This window comes from Propithecus coquereli, unplaced genomic scaffold (genome assembly GCF_000956105.1).
Source record: "Propithecus coquereli isolate 6110/MARCELLA unplaced genomic scaffold, Pcoq_1.0 Scaffold8, whole genome shotgun sequence".
Lineage (NCBI taxonomy): Eukaryota > Metazoa > Chordata > Mammalia > Primates > Indriidae > Propithecus > Propithecus coquereli.
The window spans coordinates 15,118,721-15,138,269 of record NW_012154173.1 but is presented as its reverse complement, the minus strand read 5'-3'; the positions used below and the strand labels follow the sequence as shown (position 1 = coordinate 15,138,269).

Below are 19,549 nucleotides of genomic sequence, written 5' to 3'. Positions count from 1 at the left end.
TGTTATCGCATAAGTGAGATCACTTTGAGGGGGAAAGGCAGGTGACACAGAACTGAATATCACAAAAGAAATTGCTCTGGAACACCATGAATTGGATTTTTAGTCATTTGTCATATTTCCGCTGCTATGGTTGGTTCCTAATTTGTTGCAAATTCACAAAGCCTCTGAACCTCAGGTTCTTTCTCTGTGATGAGGGCTGTCAATTCCAACTTCCAAGGGCGGAGGTTAGGAGAATCTGAGCCAGGGTTGTAAGAGGTGTTCGTAAACATGAAAGCAGCCCACAAAATCAAGGCTCTGTCATCATTCAATCAGGTATCGCTGGCTTTAAAATCTTGCTTTGTTCCTGGAGCAGAATAAAAACACTGACTGGCTGAAATGGAGACTGTGTAAAAGGTTTAACTTACTTCTTTTACAAACCACTGACAAAAGGCAGGACTGATCCATTCTCTGGCATGAATACCACAGTCTATCCAGACAGCTCTTTTGTAAGGTCGTGATCTTCTGCCCAGCTGAAAACAAGAGTATTCGTAGGAAATAACTCAGGCTTTTATTTTTGGATTCACTGACCAGCATAATTTGATAAGTTTCCAGCATAATTCTTCGCTATAGTTTGGTTCATCAGGAAATGCATAAAAAACATAGCGAGATTTCTTATCTACTTCAGAAGTCCAGGCTTGTTTATGCAGAAACAATACCTTTATTGCCCTAATTTATAATAAAAGAAATAGAAAATACAAAAGGAAAAGGGAAATCCCTAAAGCAGGAAGGATTTCGTCTCCATTTTTATATATTAATAATATGTGATTGTTAAGTAAAAAGCTAAATTTCCCTCCTCACCCCTGCTTTTCTCTTTCTCTCTTCATTCCAAGGAATATTTCTTAAAGAAATAGCTATATTTTATAGGTGGATAAAGTCTAACTTTATTGCACCACAAAATGGAAACATAAAACAACTTGAGTTGTAGAATCGAGGGACAGATTTTTCTTTACAACCCTACTATATTTTTAATCTAGTTTCTAACCCAGTAATCAATAGGTAGCTCTTGATATTATATTCATAGGGGATCTAGTTTTCATTTATTCATTAATTCACTCAACTAATATTTCAGGAAATGCTTTCTAATGTCAGACAGTGTGCTGGGTACTGGAGATTGGAAGATGAAAGACAGGAATTCACACGCCAGTGGGGAGGGCAGACGTGTAAGTAATCAATCAACCATTATGATGTGAATATCCGTAAGTTACTGGGGGAACATAGAGTGTTGTGTTGAATTTTCCTGGGGAATAAAAGAAAGTTTCTCAGAAGAAGAGTGCTGGAATACTTGAGCAAGACTTGCAGCATGTCTGGCAGACAAGTTGGAGGAAGGCATCTCAAGCTTGGAAGAGAATCTGAGCACATGATATTTGAGAAACTGCTTCTGCAGTCTGAGGGAGGCATGGCAGATGACGCTGAACATGGAAGTCCCTGGGTACCACGTAAAAGAGAGGAGGCTTCCTCCTGTATTCCATGAGAGTCTTCTGTGTATGTGTGTCAAGCGCAGTTGTGTTAGAGAGCTCACGCTGACGGCAGTGTGGAAGGTGGATTAGAGATGAGAAGGTTGAGGATGGAGGCTCAGAGGAAGCTCAGCACAAGGCCAATGCTGTAATAGTCCAGGAAGAACAGACACAGAGAGAAGTCAGGGCAACAGTAGTGAGGACAAGAGGGGAGATTGGGGCAGACCCAAAACATATTTAGAAGAAAGAATTGTCAGCTTTTGGTGGTAAATTTAAAGTGAATGGTTAAAATAAAGGAGAGGAATTTAGGATGATGTTCATGTTTCTGAACTGGGAGGAGGGAGGTGCCATTCTGAATCCGAGGTGCTTTTGTGAATACACAGGTGAGAGTGTCCAGTTGGCAATGATGGATGAATTTAAGGCTCCAGAGAGTGGACCCCACTGGATACAAAGGTCTGGGATGATCGTTGAAACTGTGGCACAGATGTGCACATCTAGACAGGGTTTCTGGCATGAAAACAGAGCTGAGGATAGTCCTGGGGACTGATTACCAGACCCTAAGGAAAGGACAGGGCAAGAGGAGCCAGTGATCGAGACTTGAATGTCCAGAGACAGGAGGAAGGTCAACTAGGAGTCATCGCTGAACTTAGAAAGAGAAGTTTCAGAGGCATGTTGGGGCAAAGGCTGGGCAGTCAAAGTTGGAATGGGAAGTGAGAAAGTAGAGATGGCCACTATAGGTGAATCTTTTTAGAAGTTTGGCTAAGACAGGATGGAGATCTGTAAGTCAGTAGCTAGAGGAGAATGTAGGATCAAAGGATGGCAATAATGCATACTTTCTTACATGTCTATATAGTTTTGCACTGGTTCATCTTAAGTAGCATGAACTCACAAATAATTTGCATCAATGACTCTAAATACATTAGCAACAGTATTCTCTAGCATAGTCAATCAAAAAAATTAAACATGGTTCAAAAACCTAAGGGAAAATATTTCATAAATTATCAGATGATATTAAATATAAGAGTCTATGACAGATCATTTATCTCTCCCGTACATCAAAGTTGAAAATGGTGAATGTATGGTAAATATTTTCCATTTAGTTCACAATTTCTTATTTTTACCTTTAAAATAAAAAGAGTTCTTCCCTCATATGATCTTCCAATAGAGAACATGTGAATGAGGCCTGAATGAGTTTTATTCAGATGATGCATCCAATTTTGAATCTAAGAGTAAATAAATAAAAACCATGTCAGACTCTCTCACAATGATGGAGCTTTTAGAGAACAAAGGTAATAAAAAGACAACAGTAGGTCTCAGAATTCCAAGAGCACACATGGAGTATAAAATTGAACAAAAAACCAATTTTCTATTTTTAATTTTCTTTGACCACTTAAAATTACATTTTCTGCCTTTACGGGTAGTAGCACATGATGCATGTGTTGTCCCTGCTTTAAAGCATACCTTCTACTACCATTTATCACTAATATCTAATGGTAGAGAGTTTTAAAAAAAATTAATTGATGTGTTCTGGTTTCTTTTTGAAACAAAATTTATTTCCATTTTCTCACAAGTATTTAAGAGGAAAAGAAATAAATCAACTTTAAGAAAACTGCCCAAACTACCTGAAAGTGTTTCTTAAAGTTCCATATATTATAATTTGACACTGAACAGAAGATGCTAAGAAAAAGGCATTATCTTTTGCATTTAAAGGTTATTCTACTGAGCTGAACATTGGAGAGCATACTCTGAATAATTTCACCAGAGACAGTGAGACATTTGCATTGATCCATTCACACACGCTTATCTGTCATCAGGAGAAGGTATATTTAAGATGGATGAATAAGGTGTTTCATTTCTGACTTTAAAAGCCCCATAAGGAGTAAAGAAATAACACCAAAGTGTTCCACCGTTCCACGATATAAAAGGGTCTGTGCTGAAAAAAATATATGTAAAATACATTTTGGAAAGTACCCATGTTTTTTTTTATTTCTATTCTTATTTAATCTGATGTGCAGGAGAGATATATATATCTCACATGTATATGTATATCTATATTATATTTTTAAAATTTGACTTTTTTTGAGTGCATGTTAACAGTACTTTTGTGTGCCAAGTATCTAAAACCTTTCCATTGCTTCTAATTTCAAGCTTCTAAAATGTATGTTAAGACATGAAATGTGTGGAAATAATTTTGAGAAGAGAGTTGTCATCAAGATAATACAAAATACTCTTTAGAACAGGATCTCATTAACTTTATGTCTGGCGTTCCTTTGTCCAGTTCAGGGGAAGCATGGGAAATGTACATATGTATTCATTCATTCAGTCAGTCAGTCAGTCAGTCAACAATTATCTATTTGAAGATCTCTATTTTCCTGCCACTGGGGATATAGTGGTGAACAAGAAAGAAATGGCCTGCCTACATGGAACTTGCAGCTTATTAGGAGAAAAAGGCATTAATCAAATACTCAGACAATTACATAATTAAAAACTGTGGCAGGTATCACATCTGTGTGCTGTGGGGGCAGGTAATACACTGGGGGTGGTGGTGGAGGGAGGGGTCTGATCCAGTCTGGGAGAGGAGACGCAGCTACCTTCTTGTGTCAGCTAAAATTTGAGGAATAACAAGTTGTTGTCCAGGTGAACAGTAAAGGAGGAGGGGGCTGTGAGTTTTCCAGGTAGAATAGACAACAGCATATTCAGAGTGCAGAGGTGCCACACACAAAGCTTGGCCTTTGGGAGGTCTCAGCTGTGCAGAGGGTGCAGGGCAAATGTCAAAGTCCTCTCTACCCCTCTGCCAAATCTCTGTCTTCAAACACTGACTCACTTTACTCTCCACGGCTTTTTAGTTCAGGCCATTGTGACTGTTATTATAACAACATTACCTCACTCTTCCATTGCACTTCCCATGTCCTTCGGAGGGGAGGGCTGGGTAAAGCAGGTGAAATTCAAATTATTTTACTACTTCTCATAGCGCAGTAAAACACTTAATGGAAGAGATGAATGAGCTGAGGTGCCCAGGCCATACGACAGCTCTAAGTACATATTCTTCACGTAGCCCCTTCTCTGTTTTTATGCTTCTCCCTCAATCTTTAGAAGTAAATAATAAAGATGCGCTTGTAAAAAAAAGTAATAAAAGCTTCTTTGATTACATACTTCTTCTAAAGAGTGATAAACTTCATAATTATATCCAGGAAGGGACCTTCGATTTCTCTGGGTTTGTAAGCTGCTTCCCCTTTCCAGTGCTTTCTGGAGATCTTCTATGAGGACCCTGGATTTGAAATGACAGACACGATGAAAAGTAAATTGAGATAATAAAAAAACCAGGCAACATCCAAAGAAAATCATATGCATCTGTGTAAAGAAGGACTATGGCAATCGATATTTATAAAAATACCAAATGTTGGGAGAATATTGTTTTTCAGGAAATGAAAACTATTAAATGAGGTAATAAATTTAAAGTGTAAATAGGCAGATGTACCCAAATAATAACAGTATTAATAACAACTACTGTTGATTGAGCAGCTACAACAACTGAGTGAGGGCCACGAACATGTACCTTTGAGTACTTACGAGAGCCTGCACTGTGCTGTGTGTTTCGTGTACGTGATCGTAGTTGATAGCCCTACGTGGTAGATTCTATTGTTATCGCCATTTTAATAATGGAAAAGCTGAACCTCCCAAGTGTTAAGAACTTGCCAATGTCACTCTACTGGTCAGTGCATAGCCAGAATTTGAAGTTGGGAGGTGAACCCAAATTCCAATCTTGGGACTCCAAGTTCAGGTGACATGACGAAAACTGAGCCTAGGTGGCTCCTCCATGCCCTTGCCACGTCCGCTCTCCAGCTGTGTCCACCTGCTCACATCCCTTCCACCACCCAGAGACTGTTCTTACGTCACCTGCCAGCACCCTTGACCTAAGACTCAGAGAGAAAAAGGAAAGGAGGGAAGAAGCTACAGTCCTCAAGGGGAAACTGAAGAAATATCCAGAATTGGAAAAAGCTGTTTCACTGCCTGCCAATATCAAGGATGCCAAGAGACGAAGAGCTCAACTGAGCATAATGAATGCATTTGGAAATTAAAGGCTGAGGCTAGGGTGGGGGATTTCAGGATGTGTGGAACCAGCTCCAGGCGGAGTCATTGGTGTTCTTGATGTGATGTCTGAGCTAGACAGATATGGGCTTGTCTTTCCAATACTCACCAGCCTCCACTAACTACAGCACCATGAAGTAGCAAGGCACTTCACTCATTTGTAATACTTAAAGATATTAGAAAACATCTCAGTGATTTTTCTGGCCCTGGCAGGTGGTTTAAAAAGCTTTGCTTTCATATTTTATTTTCCAAAAGAACCTATTGCTTAATGGCTAAAAGAACATGTAATGAGCATCTTTAAATGACTTTCAAGGCTGATTTATATAAGCCACTTAGGTTTTAAAAATTATCTTGAACCATCTGAATAAATACTTTTTGGTTCATGAAGGAAAGAGATTTTTCTTAGGGCCATATTGGGTATAGGACATTCTTTTCCGCTTACTCATTTGTTATTTATTGAGTGCCCACTGTGGACAAGGTATTTAATCAGGAATTCATTATGGACTTACTGTTCTTTTGTTTCAACTTTTGACTTTAAAACTGGAAACATTTTAGAAGTCAAGATAAGGAGAGGTGGCTCAAAGCTTGGTCAAGTCTCTTGGCAGCTGCTTGCAGCCGTTCAAAACATGAGTGGAACGTTAAGTCATCAGTCTGAACACCATCTCTATTTGTGTTTTTTTTCTTCCCTCAAGGTAAGAAGTTACAGATGATTGGGTTTGTGCGGGCTAAAGAACTTCACAATATTGCTAAGACAGGTCTCGGGCCAAATGAACCTCTGTGTCAATGTCCTAACTCCTTGTGCTAGGGGAGAATCCGGGAGGGGCAAGAAGGATGCAAGTTTGGTTGGGGCTGAGGTGGTTATAAACTGTCAACATATCCAGCACTGCAGGTAACCTTCAGGTCTGTTTCCCTGCCCAGAACCAGCTATCCATCTCTGCTGGCTACTTTTTCTATCCTAGGAAACTAAGGGGAAAAAAAGTAGACAGAATTGCTGAAGCCAGCAATCTATGCAAGAATCTCCTGTTGAATTTCCAGTTTCTAAAGTCTGTGGTACTTTGTTATAGCAGCCTAGCAAACTAATACAGGTCTCTTTTTAGCAACTTATACTGTATCCTAATACAGGGCCTAAGAGACCAATGTTAAGTCAAAAAATAATTGCAGTATGCAAGGACCAAACCAATTTTCCTTGTCAAGTAGTTGACTAGAAACCAGCATATTGACGAGAAGGCTGTGAAATGGAATCTCAAATGTTCTTCATAAACTGCTGAATATTCTTAGTTCCTTATGGCCTATTGTTATTCCTAGCCTAGTTGTGTATACTCCCATAGCAATGACTAGAGCTAGTAAGAACTTTCCAAGTGATGGCATCACTCAGTACAAAACCACCTCCCCAAAGCTTCCAGAGTGGGGAGGGACCCTCAAAAATCCAAACTGCATTGCTTTTTTTTTTTGACAGGTATTTAATTTTTAAAATGACCAAAAGTGTTGTTATGGCAGAATGAGTCATTTCATAGAGAGGGGTTGATCACCTAGGGGGCAGACACATGGGGTCACATTATCCCCACTTTAAAAATCACTATAGCCATTAAGTATTCTTGTACAGAGTAAATGATAATCTTTTGAAAATACTCCAGGCTACAATAATAAAAGTCAATTAAAATGATCTCTACCTACTGGGCCCGTGGAATTTAATCGACTCTTATGTATTATTATCTTGGGACCAACAGAATGAATAATTCTAAATGATTGTTCTCCATGAGGAGGCAATTGACTTAAACACTCATTTTTTAGACTCTATTCTCTGTGACATAAAGTGTGATATTTTATTCTATGTCGGTTCCACATGACCTAAATTTAATGGCAGGAAATAGAGACTTGTTAAGCTAACTGGTAGATTCTTTTCTACCGAATAATAATTAACGGAGCACGTGCGTTGTTACCGAGCGCCTATAGATACAATTGCCAGGCTCTCTCCTGTCAAGCATTCAGAGAATCACAGTACGCCCGCAAAGCTAGAGCAGCCGCTAAAATGTGTCCAGTATGAACAATAGTTTTATGCACAGCTGTGATTCTGTTCTAGAAGGACAGATGAAATACCTTTCTGCAAAAAGCAAATCACAGCTTTAATAAGGCTGTAAAGTTCTTTCTGGCAGGGCCGTCTCTGTGTGGCCCAGGGGTGTCACTGCCATCTGGCACCCCTTTGCCCAGCCCTTCAGAAAGACTGGACTCTCACCACGGACCCACAGAGCCACGGGCCCACCCTAGCCCCCCTAGACACCATCAGGGACCTGTGTGCCAGTTTGGACAGTACAACGACCTGCTAAAAAGTTGGGGTAGTTGAGGGTAGTCATTTATAATCATGCTTCTCAACCCCCAAATCCTAGGATTCCCAGTGAAAAATAAGTCACTCCCTCTTGTCTCATGAATTTCCCACACAGTACTTCTCTTCCCAGATCTTCCACCGACACCCCTTCTCTCCAACATCCCCTTTTCCTTGTGCCCGCTGGAGTCCTGCTTCCACTGAAAATAAACTTTCTACAACCTCCAGTCTCTTCAGAGACCTCGCTTTTCTCATATTCTTGACCCATCAGAAATTTGACTGTAAAGGACATACGTTCTTCTGTGGCTGTCTACCCGCCCACCCCCACCCACATGGGGCCAGGGGAAGGACTCGTCTCTGCTTTCCCATTAATCTTCCAGCTTCTGGAACGCTCGTCCTTCCGCGCCCCATGCCACTCCTGGCTGCTTTCCTAGAGCTCCTGGCTCCGCCCTGACAACCCTGCCCCAGGAGTACATGTCTCTCCCTCCTCCTCCAATCTCGCCATCAGCCAAAGAGATTCCAGCCTGCTGTGTTATTCCTGGTGATGCAGCGCACCCATTCTTGGCTGCACCAGCCTCAGAGATCTGCACCCAATGCTCCCCTTCAACCACTTTCTCCAGGGCTACCCTGGACCTTGTCACCAGCTGTAAACATTCTACCCCAGAACTCTTAGCATCCAACAACCCATATTTGGTGGAATTTCCTTCCTTCCTGCTTGTTGCACTACATCTGTTTTCAACATAAAGACCTTCGTTCCTTCCTTGGTTCTTCCATTGGTCCCATCATGCCTCCCCATCCAGATTAGCCCCCATGGATGAAAACTCGACCTCATATCTCCTTGGGAACCTCAATGTCCTTGCCACCCTGGCCTTTCTATGGTCCAATCCAATGAAACCTCAACTTTGTAGCAGGGCTGCAATCTCTCTTCTCCGCATCAACTACTTTTCTTGGTCCTTACTCCAGTTTTCCTCTTGGAAATGCACTTCAACCCTGTTTCTTCACTTTCAGTAGATAATTGGGATTCTTACTTCATCCAGAAAATTTAGCCATTGGCTGTGATCTTTTTCCAGTGTTAGGTAGGGCCACATTTATTTCTTCAGTCTAGGGGAAGAGGCATCCTTCCTGCTGTTCACACCCACTCCTGCACCCGCACATTCTGTCTGGCATCATCAGTGTCTCCCTCCCTATTGGTCCTTCTCTTCAACCAACAGACATGCCAATTTCCCTCTACATAAGCAAATCCCAGGTCTCCCAGGAAGTCACTGTTGCTGCATCTCCTTGTAGTCACTCCTCAGTCTCTGCTTTGCTCCTTATTCTAACTGCTCAGAGCTGCTCTGCATTCTCACCTCCTGTTCGCTTCTCTGTTTTCTACGATTAACAATCTCAGCCCACCGTTGGAGTTATCAGTGTGCTTTCCATTGCCACATCCAGAGGAAACTGCTCGGTCCTTTTCTCACTGGTTATCACTGCAGCACCTGGCAACGTGGACCATTCCCTCTCTCTAAAGTCTTTCTTTTCTTCTTTAACTCTGATGATCATCTTCTACTTGCTCTCTTCTTGCTGTTCCAACTATTCCTTTAAGAAAACAGCCTTCAAAATGTCCAAATCTGTTTAAATCTGTCTACTCAGTCACCCAAACTAGAAAATTTGAAGTCATCCTTTGACTTCTTCCTTTCCTATTTACTATCCAACCAAGAGATGAGTCCAGTGGTTTTACCTCTGAAATATTTTTTTTGAATGCTCTCCTGTTCCCACTACTCTGTCCTAACTTAAGGCCTCACTATATCTTGGCTGCACTATTACTGCTAGTTTCCTATTGCTGTCCCCCACTCCCACCCCATTGACATGTGGCTCTTTTGCAATAGGACAGCACCATCCACAAGATGGGTCTGAACTTTCACTCCTGCATACACGACTCCCCACAACCTCGCCTCCCCACCTCTCTGCATCCTTTCTTTCTGCTCTCCGACTTGCACTGTACACTAACAGCGCCGAACTCCTGGCTGCTTCCCTTTGCTCATGTGGTTCCCTCTGCCTGCCAGGTCCTCATCTCATCTGTGCCTAGCTGGCATGGCCCCCGCAGAAAGCCTCTTGCGCACCCGCCTTCCCAACCATCCCTAGGCATTGCAAGGCTGCTCTCCTTTCTTCACAGAAAGAGAGTTCATGTTTACTCTGATCACTTAGTGGTGACAGTGAAATGATCTGTCCATGTGTTCGCTCCCACTGTTAGACCGATGAGCTCTTCAAGGTGAATCAATTCATATCGGTTTTCTCAATATGAAAAACTGTACCTAAAACACTGTTGTAAGCACTTGATAAATAACCTGAATATAACTATAGTTCAGTTCACTTTAGTACAAATGAATTTTTTTTTTTTTTTTTGAGATGGGGGTCTCACTCTGCTGCCCTGAGTAGAGTGCAGTGGCATCATCATAGTTCACAGCAACCTCAAACTCCTGGGCTCAAGAGATCCTTCAGCCTCAGCCTCCTGCGTAGCTGGGACTACAGGTGCATATCACCATGTCTGACTAATACAAATGAATTTTATAGCAAGTGAAAAGGAATGCTTACTTGTACTGGATGTTGGCTTCCCGTAGGAAGGCTAACAGGGCTCGAGAACCATTCTGGGGAATGTGGACATCAGTAACTGTTCCCTCTGATACATGGGAGATGCTGCTGGGATGCCACAGGTCCACCTATAGTGCAGGAACCAACCTGTAATTCATATTCAGTGTAGGTGGGGAAAGATCCATGTCACAACGTCAAACACATCATCTTGTTTACGTACAGTAACACCAAACGTATTTTGGGATTAGACTCAATGCTTGCATCATCAGGATAAAAGTCCTATTTGATCTTGAATTTGGGCTCCAAATTATATCATATCCATATAGAATTTGATCATAATTTACAAGTCATAGTTTGAAGACTAATACATTTAAGCCACAAGGTAAAAATGAGATAAAATAGTTTTAAGTATAAGTTTGATATTGTTTTAAAATTATTTATTGTGCAAATATTTGGATAAACATAAGAAAGAAAAAGATATAAATCACCCTATATCCTACCACACAAGCAAATTGTAGTAATTGAAACAGCTTTTGGTAAGTTTATTTATTTTTTTTAATTTCAAAATATTAAGGAGGTACAAATGTTTTTGTTACATGGATAATTTTCAATGCTTGAGTCGGGGCTACTAGTGTGCACATCATCCAGTGTTCATGGTACCCATTAGGTAGGTTTTTACCCATCTCCTCCCTGTCCCCCCTTGTCGATTTCCAACAATTTTTACTTTCCTCTGTGTCCATTGGCTGGTTCCAACTTATTAGAGAGTACATGTGGTGCTTGTTTTTCCATTCTTGAGATACTTCACTTAGGATAATGGTCTCCAGTTCTATCCAAATTGCTGCAAAAGACATTGATTCCTTTCTTTTTATGGCTGAGTAGTACTCTGTGGTATACACACATTTTGTTAATCTACTCATGCATTGATGGGCACTTAGGTTGATTCTACATCTTCGCAATTGTGAACTGTGCTGTGATAAACATTTGAGTTCAGGTGTCTTTTTGATAAAATGACTTGTTTTCTTTTGGGTAGATACCCAGTAGTGGGATTGCTGGGTCAAATGGTAAGTATGTTTTTATTTCTTTGGTGAATCTCCATACCGTTTTCCATAGAGGTTGTACTAATTTGTAGTCCTACCAACAGTGTATAAGCATTCCTTTCTCTCTGCACCCATACCAGCATCTATCGTTTTTTTGACTTTTTAATAAGAGTCATTCTGACGGGGGTAAGGTGATATCTCATTGTGGTTTTAATTTGCATTTCCTGAAGATTAGGGACGTTGAGCATCTTATCATATGTTTCTTGGCCATTTGTTCATCTTCTTTTGAAAAAATTCTATTCCTGTCTTTTGACTACTTTTTAATGGGGTTATTTGTTTTTTTCTTGCTGATTTGTTTGACTTTTTTGCAGATTCTGGATATTAGCTCTTTCTTTATTGGATGTATAGTTTGCAAATATTTTCTCCCATTCTGTAGGCTATTTGCTCTGTTGATTATTTGATTATCTTGGCTGTGTAGAAGCCTTTTAATTTAATCAAGTCTCACTTATTTATTTTTGCTATTGCTGTAATTGCTTTTGAGGTCTTGGTCATAAATTCCTTGCCTAGGCTGGTATCTATTAATAGAAGAGTTTTTCCTATATTTTCTTCTAGAATTTTTACAGTTTCATGCCTTACATTTATGTCTTTTATCCATCTTGAATTAATTTTTGTGAGTGGTGAGAGGCAGGGGTTCTGTTTCATTCTTCTGCATGTGGCTATCCAATTTTCCCAGCACCATTTATCAAATAGGGCTTCTTTTCCCCAGCGTATGTGGTTGTCTGCTTTGTCAAAGATCAGTTGGTTGTAGGTAGATGGTTTTATTTCTGGGTTCCCTGTTCTGTTCCATTGGTCTATGTCTCTATTTTTGTACCAATATTATGCTGTTTTGGTTACTATAGCCTTGTAGTATAGTTTGAAGCCTGGTTAACGTGATGCCTCCCGATTTGTTCTTTTTACTTAAGATTGCTTTGGCTATTTGGGCTCTTGTTTGGTTCCAACCAAAGCATAGAATTGTTTTTTCTAGATCTGTGAAATGTGATGGTATTTTGATGGGGATTTCATTGAATCACTTTTGGTAACTTTAGATGGAACATTCTCCAGGTGGCTCCTCCCCCAACACATGCCTTTCTCCAATTCCTACTTAGCCTTCACATGTCAATAGAAACATCCCTTTTTAGGGGGGACTTGGCCACTAGGGTAGGTCTCCTTGTCACAGTTCTTAGAGCACTTTGTGCTTCTTTCATTCGATAGCTTCCTCTTGCCAGAGTGTAAACTCTGTGAGGGACAAGGGTTTGTGCATTTGGTTATGCCCCATTCCAAGTGCCTAGAACGGTGCCTTGTGTACATTAGCCACCCAATCACTATCAGTTGCATGGGGGTAGACCTCCTCCCATGTGCTATTGTGCCTTGGCTAGTGTTCCTCACCTGATAGGAATTCTGCCTTCATCAAAAGCAAGACCAAACCCAGATGGGAGAGAGGAGAGCCCTATCTCTGCAGGAGCTTTGGGTAACATTTCCAATTAGGCACAGTTTGTCTTTACAGTCCTGTCTCTGTCTTCCCTTGCTTGCTCTGGGCCTCCCTCTTCCTGCATAACCCATCCTGGTCCGCTGCAGGGCCATGATCTCTGCTGAGCCCTTATGTGATAAAGTTTAGTTACTTTATCTTCACTTTGGTATCAGTGTCTGCATTCTGTTAGGGAACTCTAGAAGACCAAAAATACTTCGTGACTCAAGGAAATAAACCTCTAATGGTATAATTTAATCTGGAACAGGGCAGAGAGGCTTTTATTTTTGGGACAAAGAGTCTACCTGTTTCCTTTCAAGCAGCTGACTCCACTACCTTGCAAGGGCAAATCTGACTCAGCTAACATGCCAGTCCAACGATCACAGAAAAACAGAAGTGTGAGGCTGGAAGGGATGCTGAGAGGTCATTCAATCCATCTGTCAGCCCTCGGGCAAGGATACTTCTAGGACTGTATCAAACTGTCCACAGTAGATGTGTCTAAACCATATCTTTTAAGTCTCCAAAAGAGGAGAATCAACAGCATCCTAATTTAACTCATTTTCACAATTAACACTATTGTCAGACATTTTTCTTAATCCTTTACACAGCAGCACAGGTGTGTGTGTGTGTGTGTGTGTGTGTGTGTGTGTGTGTGTGTGTGTGTGTGTGTGTATTCTGGTCTTTAGTGAAGAATAGCTGGTTTCTTGCCTTTATAAGATAAAGCATGTTGGTATCTTTCCCTTTTCTGTGTACATTGGATTTTCTAATCCTTTATAATCATCTTTGGGACTTGCCTCTAAATCCATTATGGAGGCAGATTTTTGTTATTAAGGGTAACAGTTTGCTGCCACACCTTAATGCCAGTAGAAGTCAGGAAATTGTGCTGTATGCAGAGGGCAGAGAGACACAGGTACCTAAAATAATATGAATTATCACTCTGGAGATGAGTCTAAGTGCTATTTTCTGGGGTACATGATAAAATAAGAATCCTCATTCTACAGAAGAGAGTAGCTTCCCCACAGGAAAGTTCCAAAGAATTTGTCCTACATCAAGACTTGGAGAAGGCTTCCTGGGAAACTACCATGCCATCAGAAAGCAGTTGGTCTAAAGGACAATTGACTGAACAGAATTTGAAAAATCAGAAATTGTCTTTTGTTGTGATATTAAGAAAGTAAATTAAAATGAATTATCAGTTTTTCTCCAGTAATATTTTGGGGAAAGGGTATTTGGATAAGTAGTGTGGATATTTTTAGTCAGGGTGTCAGGTATGTGACTATCAGGACACAGGGGGGCAATAATAAGCATCTGAGATTTGTAAAGTATCACCCACTTTATACATATTACTTATCTTTTCAATAACACCTGGAGATAGGAATTAATTGTAGATACATTTTAATGAATGAGAAGACTCAGGTTCAGGGAGGTTAAGTCACCTTCCCAAGGATGCACAGCTATAAAATGGCTGATACAGGATGTACTCACCTCCAGTGCCCATAATTCACTGACCCTGTACATGTCTTTAGGATTTTCTGAGACTACCCCAGAAGGATAAGCATCTTCCAGCTTCCTGACTTTGAGTTTGAGGGGGTCTGGTTGGTAGGTCTCACACCCTGGTCTTTCCTGTGGGGTAATTTATCCTATAAATTAATATGCAGATATTTCAAGGTTCCAATCAGCACATCGTGTGTAGGTTCCTAACAGTCATTTCCTCAGGGTCTGATCACATCTGGATGAGGTGATAAGTGGTTCCGAACTGCAAAGCTGTGTGACCCTGGGTTACGACATAACAAAAATATGGAGAACCTTGTTAGGATGGCCTTGAGCTGTTTCCCAACCATCCCAGGTCTTTGCTGCAAGTAGCCGCCTGATATTTCCCAGGAAAGGACACCCCTTTCCATAGCCTTCTGGCTATTCCATGTGGCCCTTTTCTCATGTGATCACCAATCATATACATTCAGATCTATTTAGGAGGTGAGGGTAGTTTAGTGTCATGGTTACTATTCCATTTGTAATTTGACAGCCTGGGGCTGAAATTCTAGCTCTGGCAGGCGGTGTGACTTTGGAGAGGTTTTAACAGTTCTGAGCTTCAGTGTCTTCATCTGTACTGTTTATGAAGGTAAACAACCCACTTACGGGCTTTTTTGGAGGATTCATTAGAATAGTAGAAGTAAAACACATAGCAGAGAGTCCGGCACATAGTAAGAGCTCGAAAACTAATAGCTCTTTCTTATGATTGCTATTTAAAATGCATATGAAAAGAAAAGCTGAAAGAAGCAAAGTTCCACTTTGTATGGTTAAGATGAAGAACATGGTGAGATCATGCCTTCATTTAGGGAGATTAAAACCTAGAGATGGCTTTAAGCGTGTGGGGGCAGGAAGCAATAAGTAAACCAAGAATACGAACAAAGCAGGAATGTTTCCTAGCACAAAGGCACACGGCTGGATTTGAAGCCACTACAGTGATGGTCAATTCCATGGGCTCTGGGTTTGACTCCCTAGGACCAAATTTAGATTCCCATTTAGTATCTGTGTGATTTTGGGCAAGTTCCTTAACCTCTCTGAGCTTTGCTTTCTTCACTGGTAAAATGATGATTACCTTTTCTTTGTTGATCAATATTTAATAATGTTAGTGGTTATTATTATTATTGAGATTAGAGAGGTTATAGTAATAGAAATGCAGCGATTAAGAGCTTGAATTCTAGAGCCAGGCCGCGTGGGTCTGGATCCCAGTTCTGCCACTTATTAGCTGTGTGACTAGGGGCCATTTACTTTAGCTCTGTGCGCTTCAGTGTCCTCATTTATAAAACAGGGTTATGAATAGTATATTTTTCACAGATTTGTTAGGCTTAAATGAATTAATACACACAAAGTGCTTAAAATAGTGCCTGGTGACTGGGGGTGTTTATTAAATAATAAGTGATTCAAAATTTAAAAACTAACTTCTTTGCATTTAAAAAAAGTCATAATTCAATCTGGCACTAATTTCATGGCTCTTCTGGTTCTTGTGCTGTGGGCCTACTTACTGGCCTGCCCTACTTCTGAGAAGCACCCCACTTATCTTTTGGGCCCAGGGCTGATCACACACCTGGCTCAGGTGTCACAGGGTGTCCTCCAGCAGCTTCAGGGTAAGTCCTATGTGGGGACATGGGAAGACATTTGAGATGCTCCTTCGACCTGGTAACAGATGGCCTGCCTCCCAGCTGCTGAAAATAACATAGAAGCGTGGAGGAGGACTGTCCTGCTCTATATTTATTCTTATTTTTTGTTGGTTTAGAAAAGTGTTAGTTAGGCAGGGTACTTGTGCTACATTAGAGGTTTCTAAGTAAGAAAATCTGATATCGAGTTTGTGATCAATTAGTATTTGATTTAATTTACATAATCATATTAATTAAATATCAGTACACACAAAATCTGAATACACTGGAAAGTGCCCTCTCTTTTTTACTCTTAAAATAGTCTTTTTGGTCGGCACCAATTGAGCCTTCTTGAATCTTCCTTTAGGATCTTTGGCCATGATTGCTCAGAAAGCTTCTCTGATGGCCAAGTTCAGGTCAAGTACCTCTGCTATCTGCTTTATGGAATTGTGTTTCTTTCACAGCCTGCAACTTTTCATTATGTTTCATTGGTATCGATAATGGTTATTTGCGTTTCCTAGGGCTGCCATAATGAATCGCAACAAACTGGATGGTTTAAAACAACAGAAATTTATTTTCTCAAATTTCTGAAGGCCAGAAATCCAAAATCCAGGTGTTGGCAGGGCCGTGCTTCCTCTGAAGCCTCTAGAGGGGAATCCTTACTTGTCTCCTCTACCTTCTGGTGATTCTAGGCATCCTCAGCTTGTGGTTACATCGCTCCAATTTCTGCCTCTTCACCTGTTCTCCTCCTCTTCTATTTCTTATAAGGATACTTATCACTATATTTAGAGCCCACCCAAGCAATTCAGGATGAGCTCACCTTGAGATCTTTAAGTACATTTGAAAAGACCCTCTTTCCAAATTGGGTCACATTCACAGGTTCCCATTAGGACATGGATTTAATCTTTTTTGGGGCCACAATTCAACACAATTGACATATCTGTTTTCCCTGTTATCTCCATAAGAGTGAAGACCGTGGGACTCCCCGCCTTCTATTCTCATACTGTATTCCCAGTGCTTAGAACCATGGGTGGCACATAATAGGCACTAAATATTTTGTAGATGGAATAAATTTATCTTTCCTCTTTCTTCAAATATATATACTCTAAGATTGCTCTAGCGCATTTCTAAATTCCTAATTCTAATTCCCCTTACCAATAAATTGATAAGGTGTTTCCCTGAAATTTTATCTACCCCTATTTCTCAACTTAATTTTGAATTTTTATTACATTCAGGTGTAATCCTAGACTATGCTGCTTTTTAGGTTACAGTATTGCATTCTTTTTGATGACTGTAATGGCCACTTCGGTCACATAATTTTAAAGAAATGCTTATTTTTCATTGTATTATTTGTCCTTGCTCTATTTATGAATTGTCAACATTTCAAATATCACTGGGCTGCTGAAAGGGAAACTTGGCCAGAGACTATGGCTTTCTGTGAACCAAAGACATTTGGTAGGCTGTTAAAATTCTAGGGCTAATTTTACTTAGCCCCATCCTTTCTCTAACCACAGAAGCAATTTGCAAGTTATCACTTTCCTAAAACAGAGCCCTAATGATTCCAAAAAAAGCCCCAGAAATTAGTCCCAGCTACTCAAGAGGCTGAGGCAGGAGGATCGCTTGAGCCCAGGTATTCGAGGCTGCAGTGAGCTATGATCACTCCACTGCCCCAGTCTCAGCAACAGAGTGAGATTCTGTCTTTAAAAAAATAAAAAAGTGGGGGGCAGAAATTTAGGTGACTAAGGCTCTCGCTGTTTTGTCATTAAAGAAAAATAAAAATATATCAACTAAAAACTAACTAGACATTAAAATAATTATAAAAACTGGTGAGAGCCCAATGGTAGAATGAAATGAGACTAGTCCAAATGAAAGCATTGTTTAAGAATGTAAATTTGAATATAACAGAAATTGATGCTACTAGCCCAAGTACCAGTTATCAGGCAAGCATGATTCCCACATTAGGTAAATGTGGAAGGTCTGGTAACACTCTGTTTTGCTGTCCAAATTTTCCCCCTAATTCTCTTCAAGGTTGAATGCTGATTGTTACAGCTGGGTTAGTGAAAAAAATTCCCAACTTGGGAAACAAAAGAAATGGTTTCTTCCTGGTTTTATCTAAACTTTGATAAGTCACATGTCAGAGCCTTAATTTCCTTAATGACAAAGGGGTTGAACTACATGATTCCCAAATATCCCTTAAACTCTATAATTATGCCAGATTCAATGTACCTTTTGAGTATAAAAGTTTACGTTTCCCTAGGAAAATATTTCTCAAGTTTACTCATGCTTTTCTCCTTACCCTGAAAATCAGAAAGAGACTCCCAATAATTTAGCACTAGTATCACCTTTCAGGGGTCAGTTGTATTGACTTGTAGGTCAGTACTGATAAATAATACATAAGCAAGATAACTATTCGATTTTTAAAAGTTAATTTCAACCCCTTTGCTGAAAGCACTTTTTCAAAACAGCTGAGAGGATGAAATGGAAATCGGCACGTTATTTTCTTCTATATTAACTGTCAGCTGATATAAAAAAACCAATGGAGAATCCCTGGAGTGGAGGGTGGGATGATCTAGGAGCAGGATCATCACCCTGTGAACAACCCAGAGGATCTGGAGATTGTTCTGTCTCTCGGGTGTCTGCAAGAATGGGCTGATTTTCAAAAGTCACAGCGATGGTAACCCCTACCCCCACTGATTCACTGTTTACTGAAAGTCTACCGAGCCTCAGCCACCGAGCTAAGTGCTGAGGATACAAGGATGAGCTCTGCCCTCCAGGGCTAAGCAGATATTACATGTGGTGTGATTATCTACAGAGAGAAGACACAGTACTGTTCCATCAAGTTTTGGGAGGTGGTTGGGGACACTTTCCCAGGAGAAATGTTGACTGTGCGTAATACTGAATGATGAGTAGGAGCTTGTCTGGCAAAGGTGAAGGGAAGAGGGATTGAGAGGCTCCATGCAGAGGCTGGTTGGGTCAGGGAAAGAAGAAAGAAGAGAAGAAGAGAGAAAATGTACTGACAGTGTTGGAGTTTACCTGAGCCTTGTGATCCTGAAACACAGAGATGGCTGTATGAATGCCACTACCCCGCTATGTTCCAGAAATGGCTTACTGCAGGGGACTGTTGTTCCTTGTAAGACTTAGATAAGACTTATGATTCTTCCCTTGATTACCTATGACCAGTCTAGACACAGACTCTTCAGATTCCCATTATTTCCCCTCAGTGATTATTAATAGCTTATTACTAAGTTACTATAAGCAAAAGCCAACAGATTCAACACATAGCAGGATTATAGACTCGAGAGCATCAGATACCAGTTTCATGATATCTAAAATAATGGCTGGGCCAGGTGCAGTGGCTGACACCTGTAATCCTAGCACTCTGGGAGTCCGAGGCGGGGGGATTG

The 19,549-nt window shown here is 40.6% G+C and overlaps 1 protein-coding gene across 1 annotated transcript in view; it reads right to left on the bottom strand.

The window, feature by feature from the left end:
* CPA6 (carboxypeptidase A6) overlaps positions 1-19,549 on the bottom strand; it is a 279,958-nt gene that overhangs the window by 73,825 nt on the left and 186,584 nt on the right. The window contains exons 3-6 of the mRNA XM_012663144.1: positions 10,474-10,598; positions 4,647-4,761; positions 2,615-2,716; positions 405-509 (exon numbers count right to left, since the gene is read on the bottom strand). Of these exons, the coding sequence (XP_012518598.1) occupies positions 405-509; positions 2,615-2,716; positions 4,647-4,761; positions 10,474-10,598 (447 nt within the window). The remainder of the gene's footprint in view (positions 1-404; positions 510-2,614; positions 2,717-4,646; positions 4,762-10,473; positions 10,599-19,549) is intronic.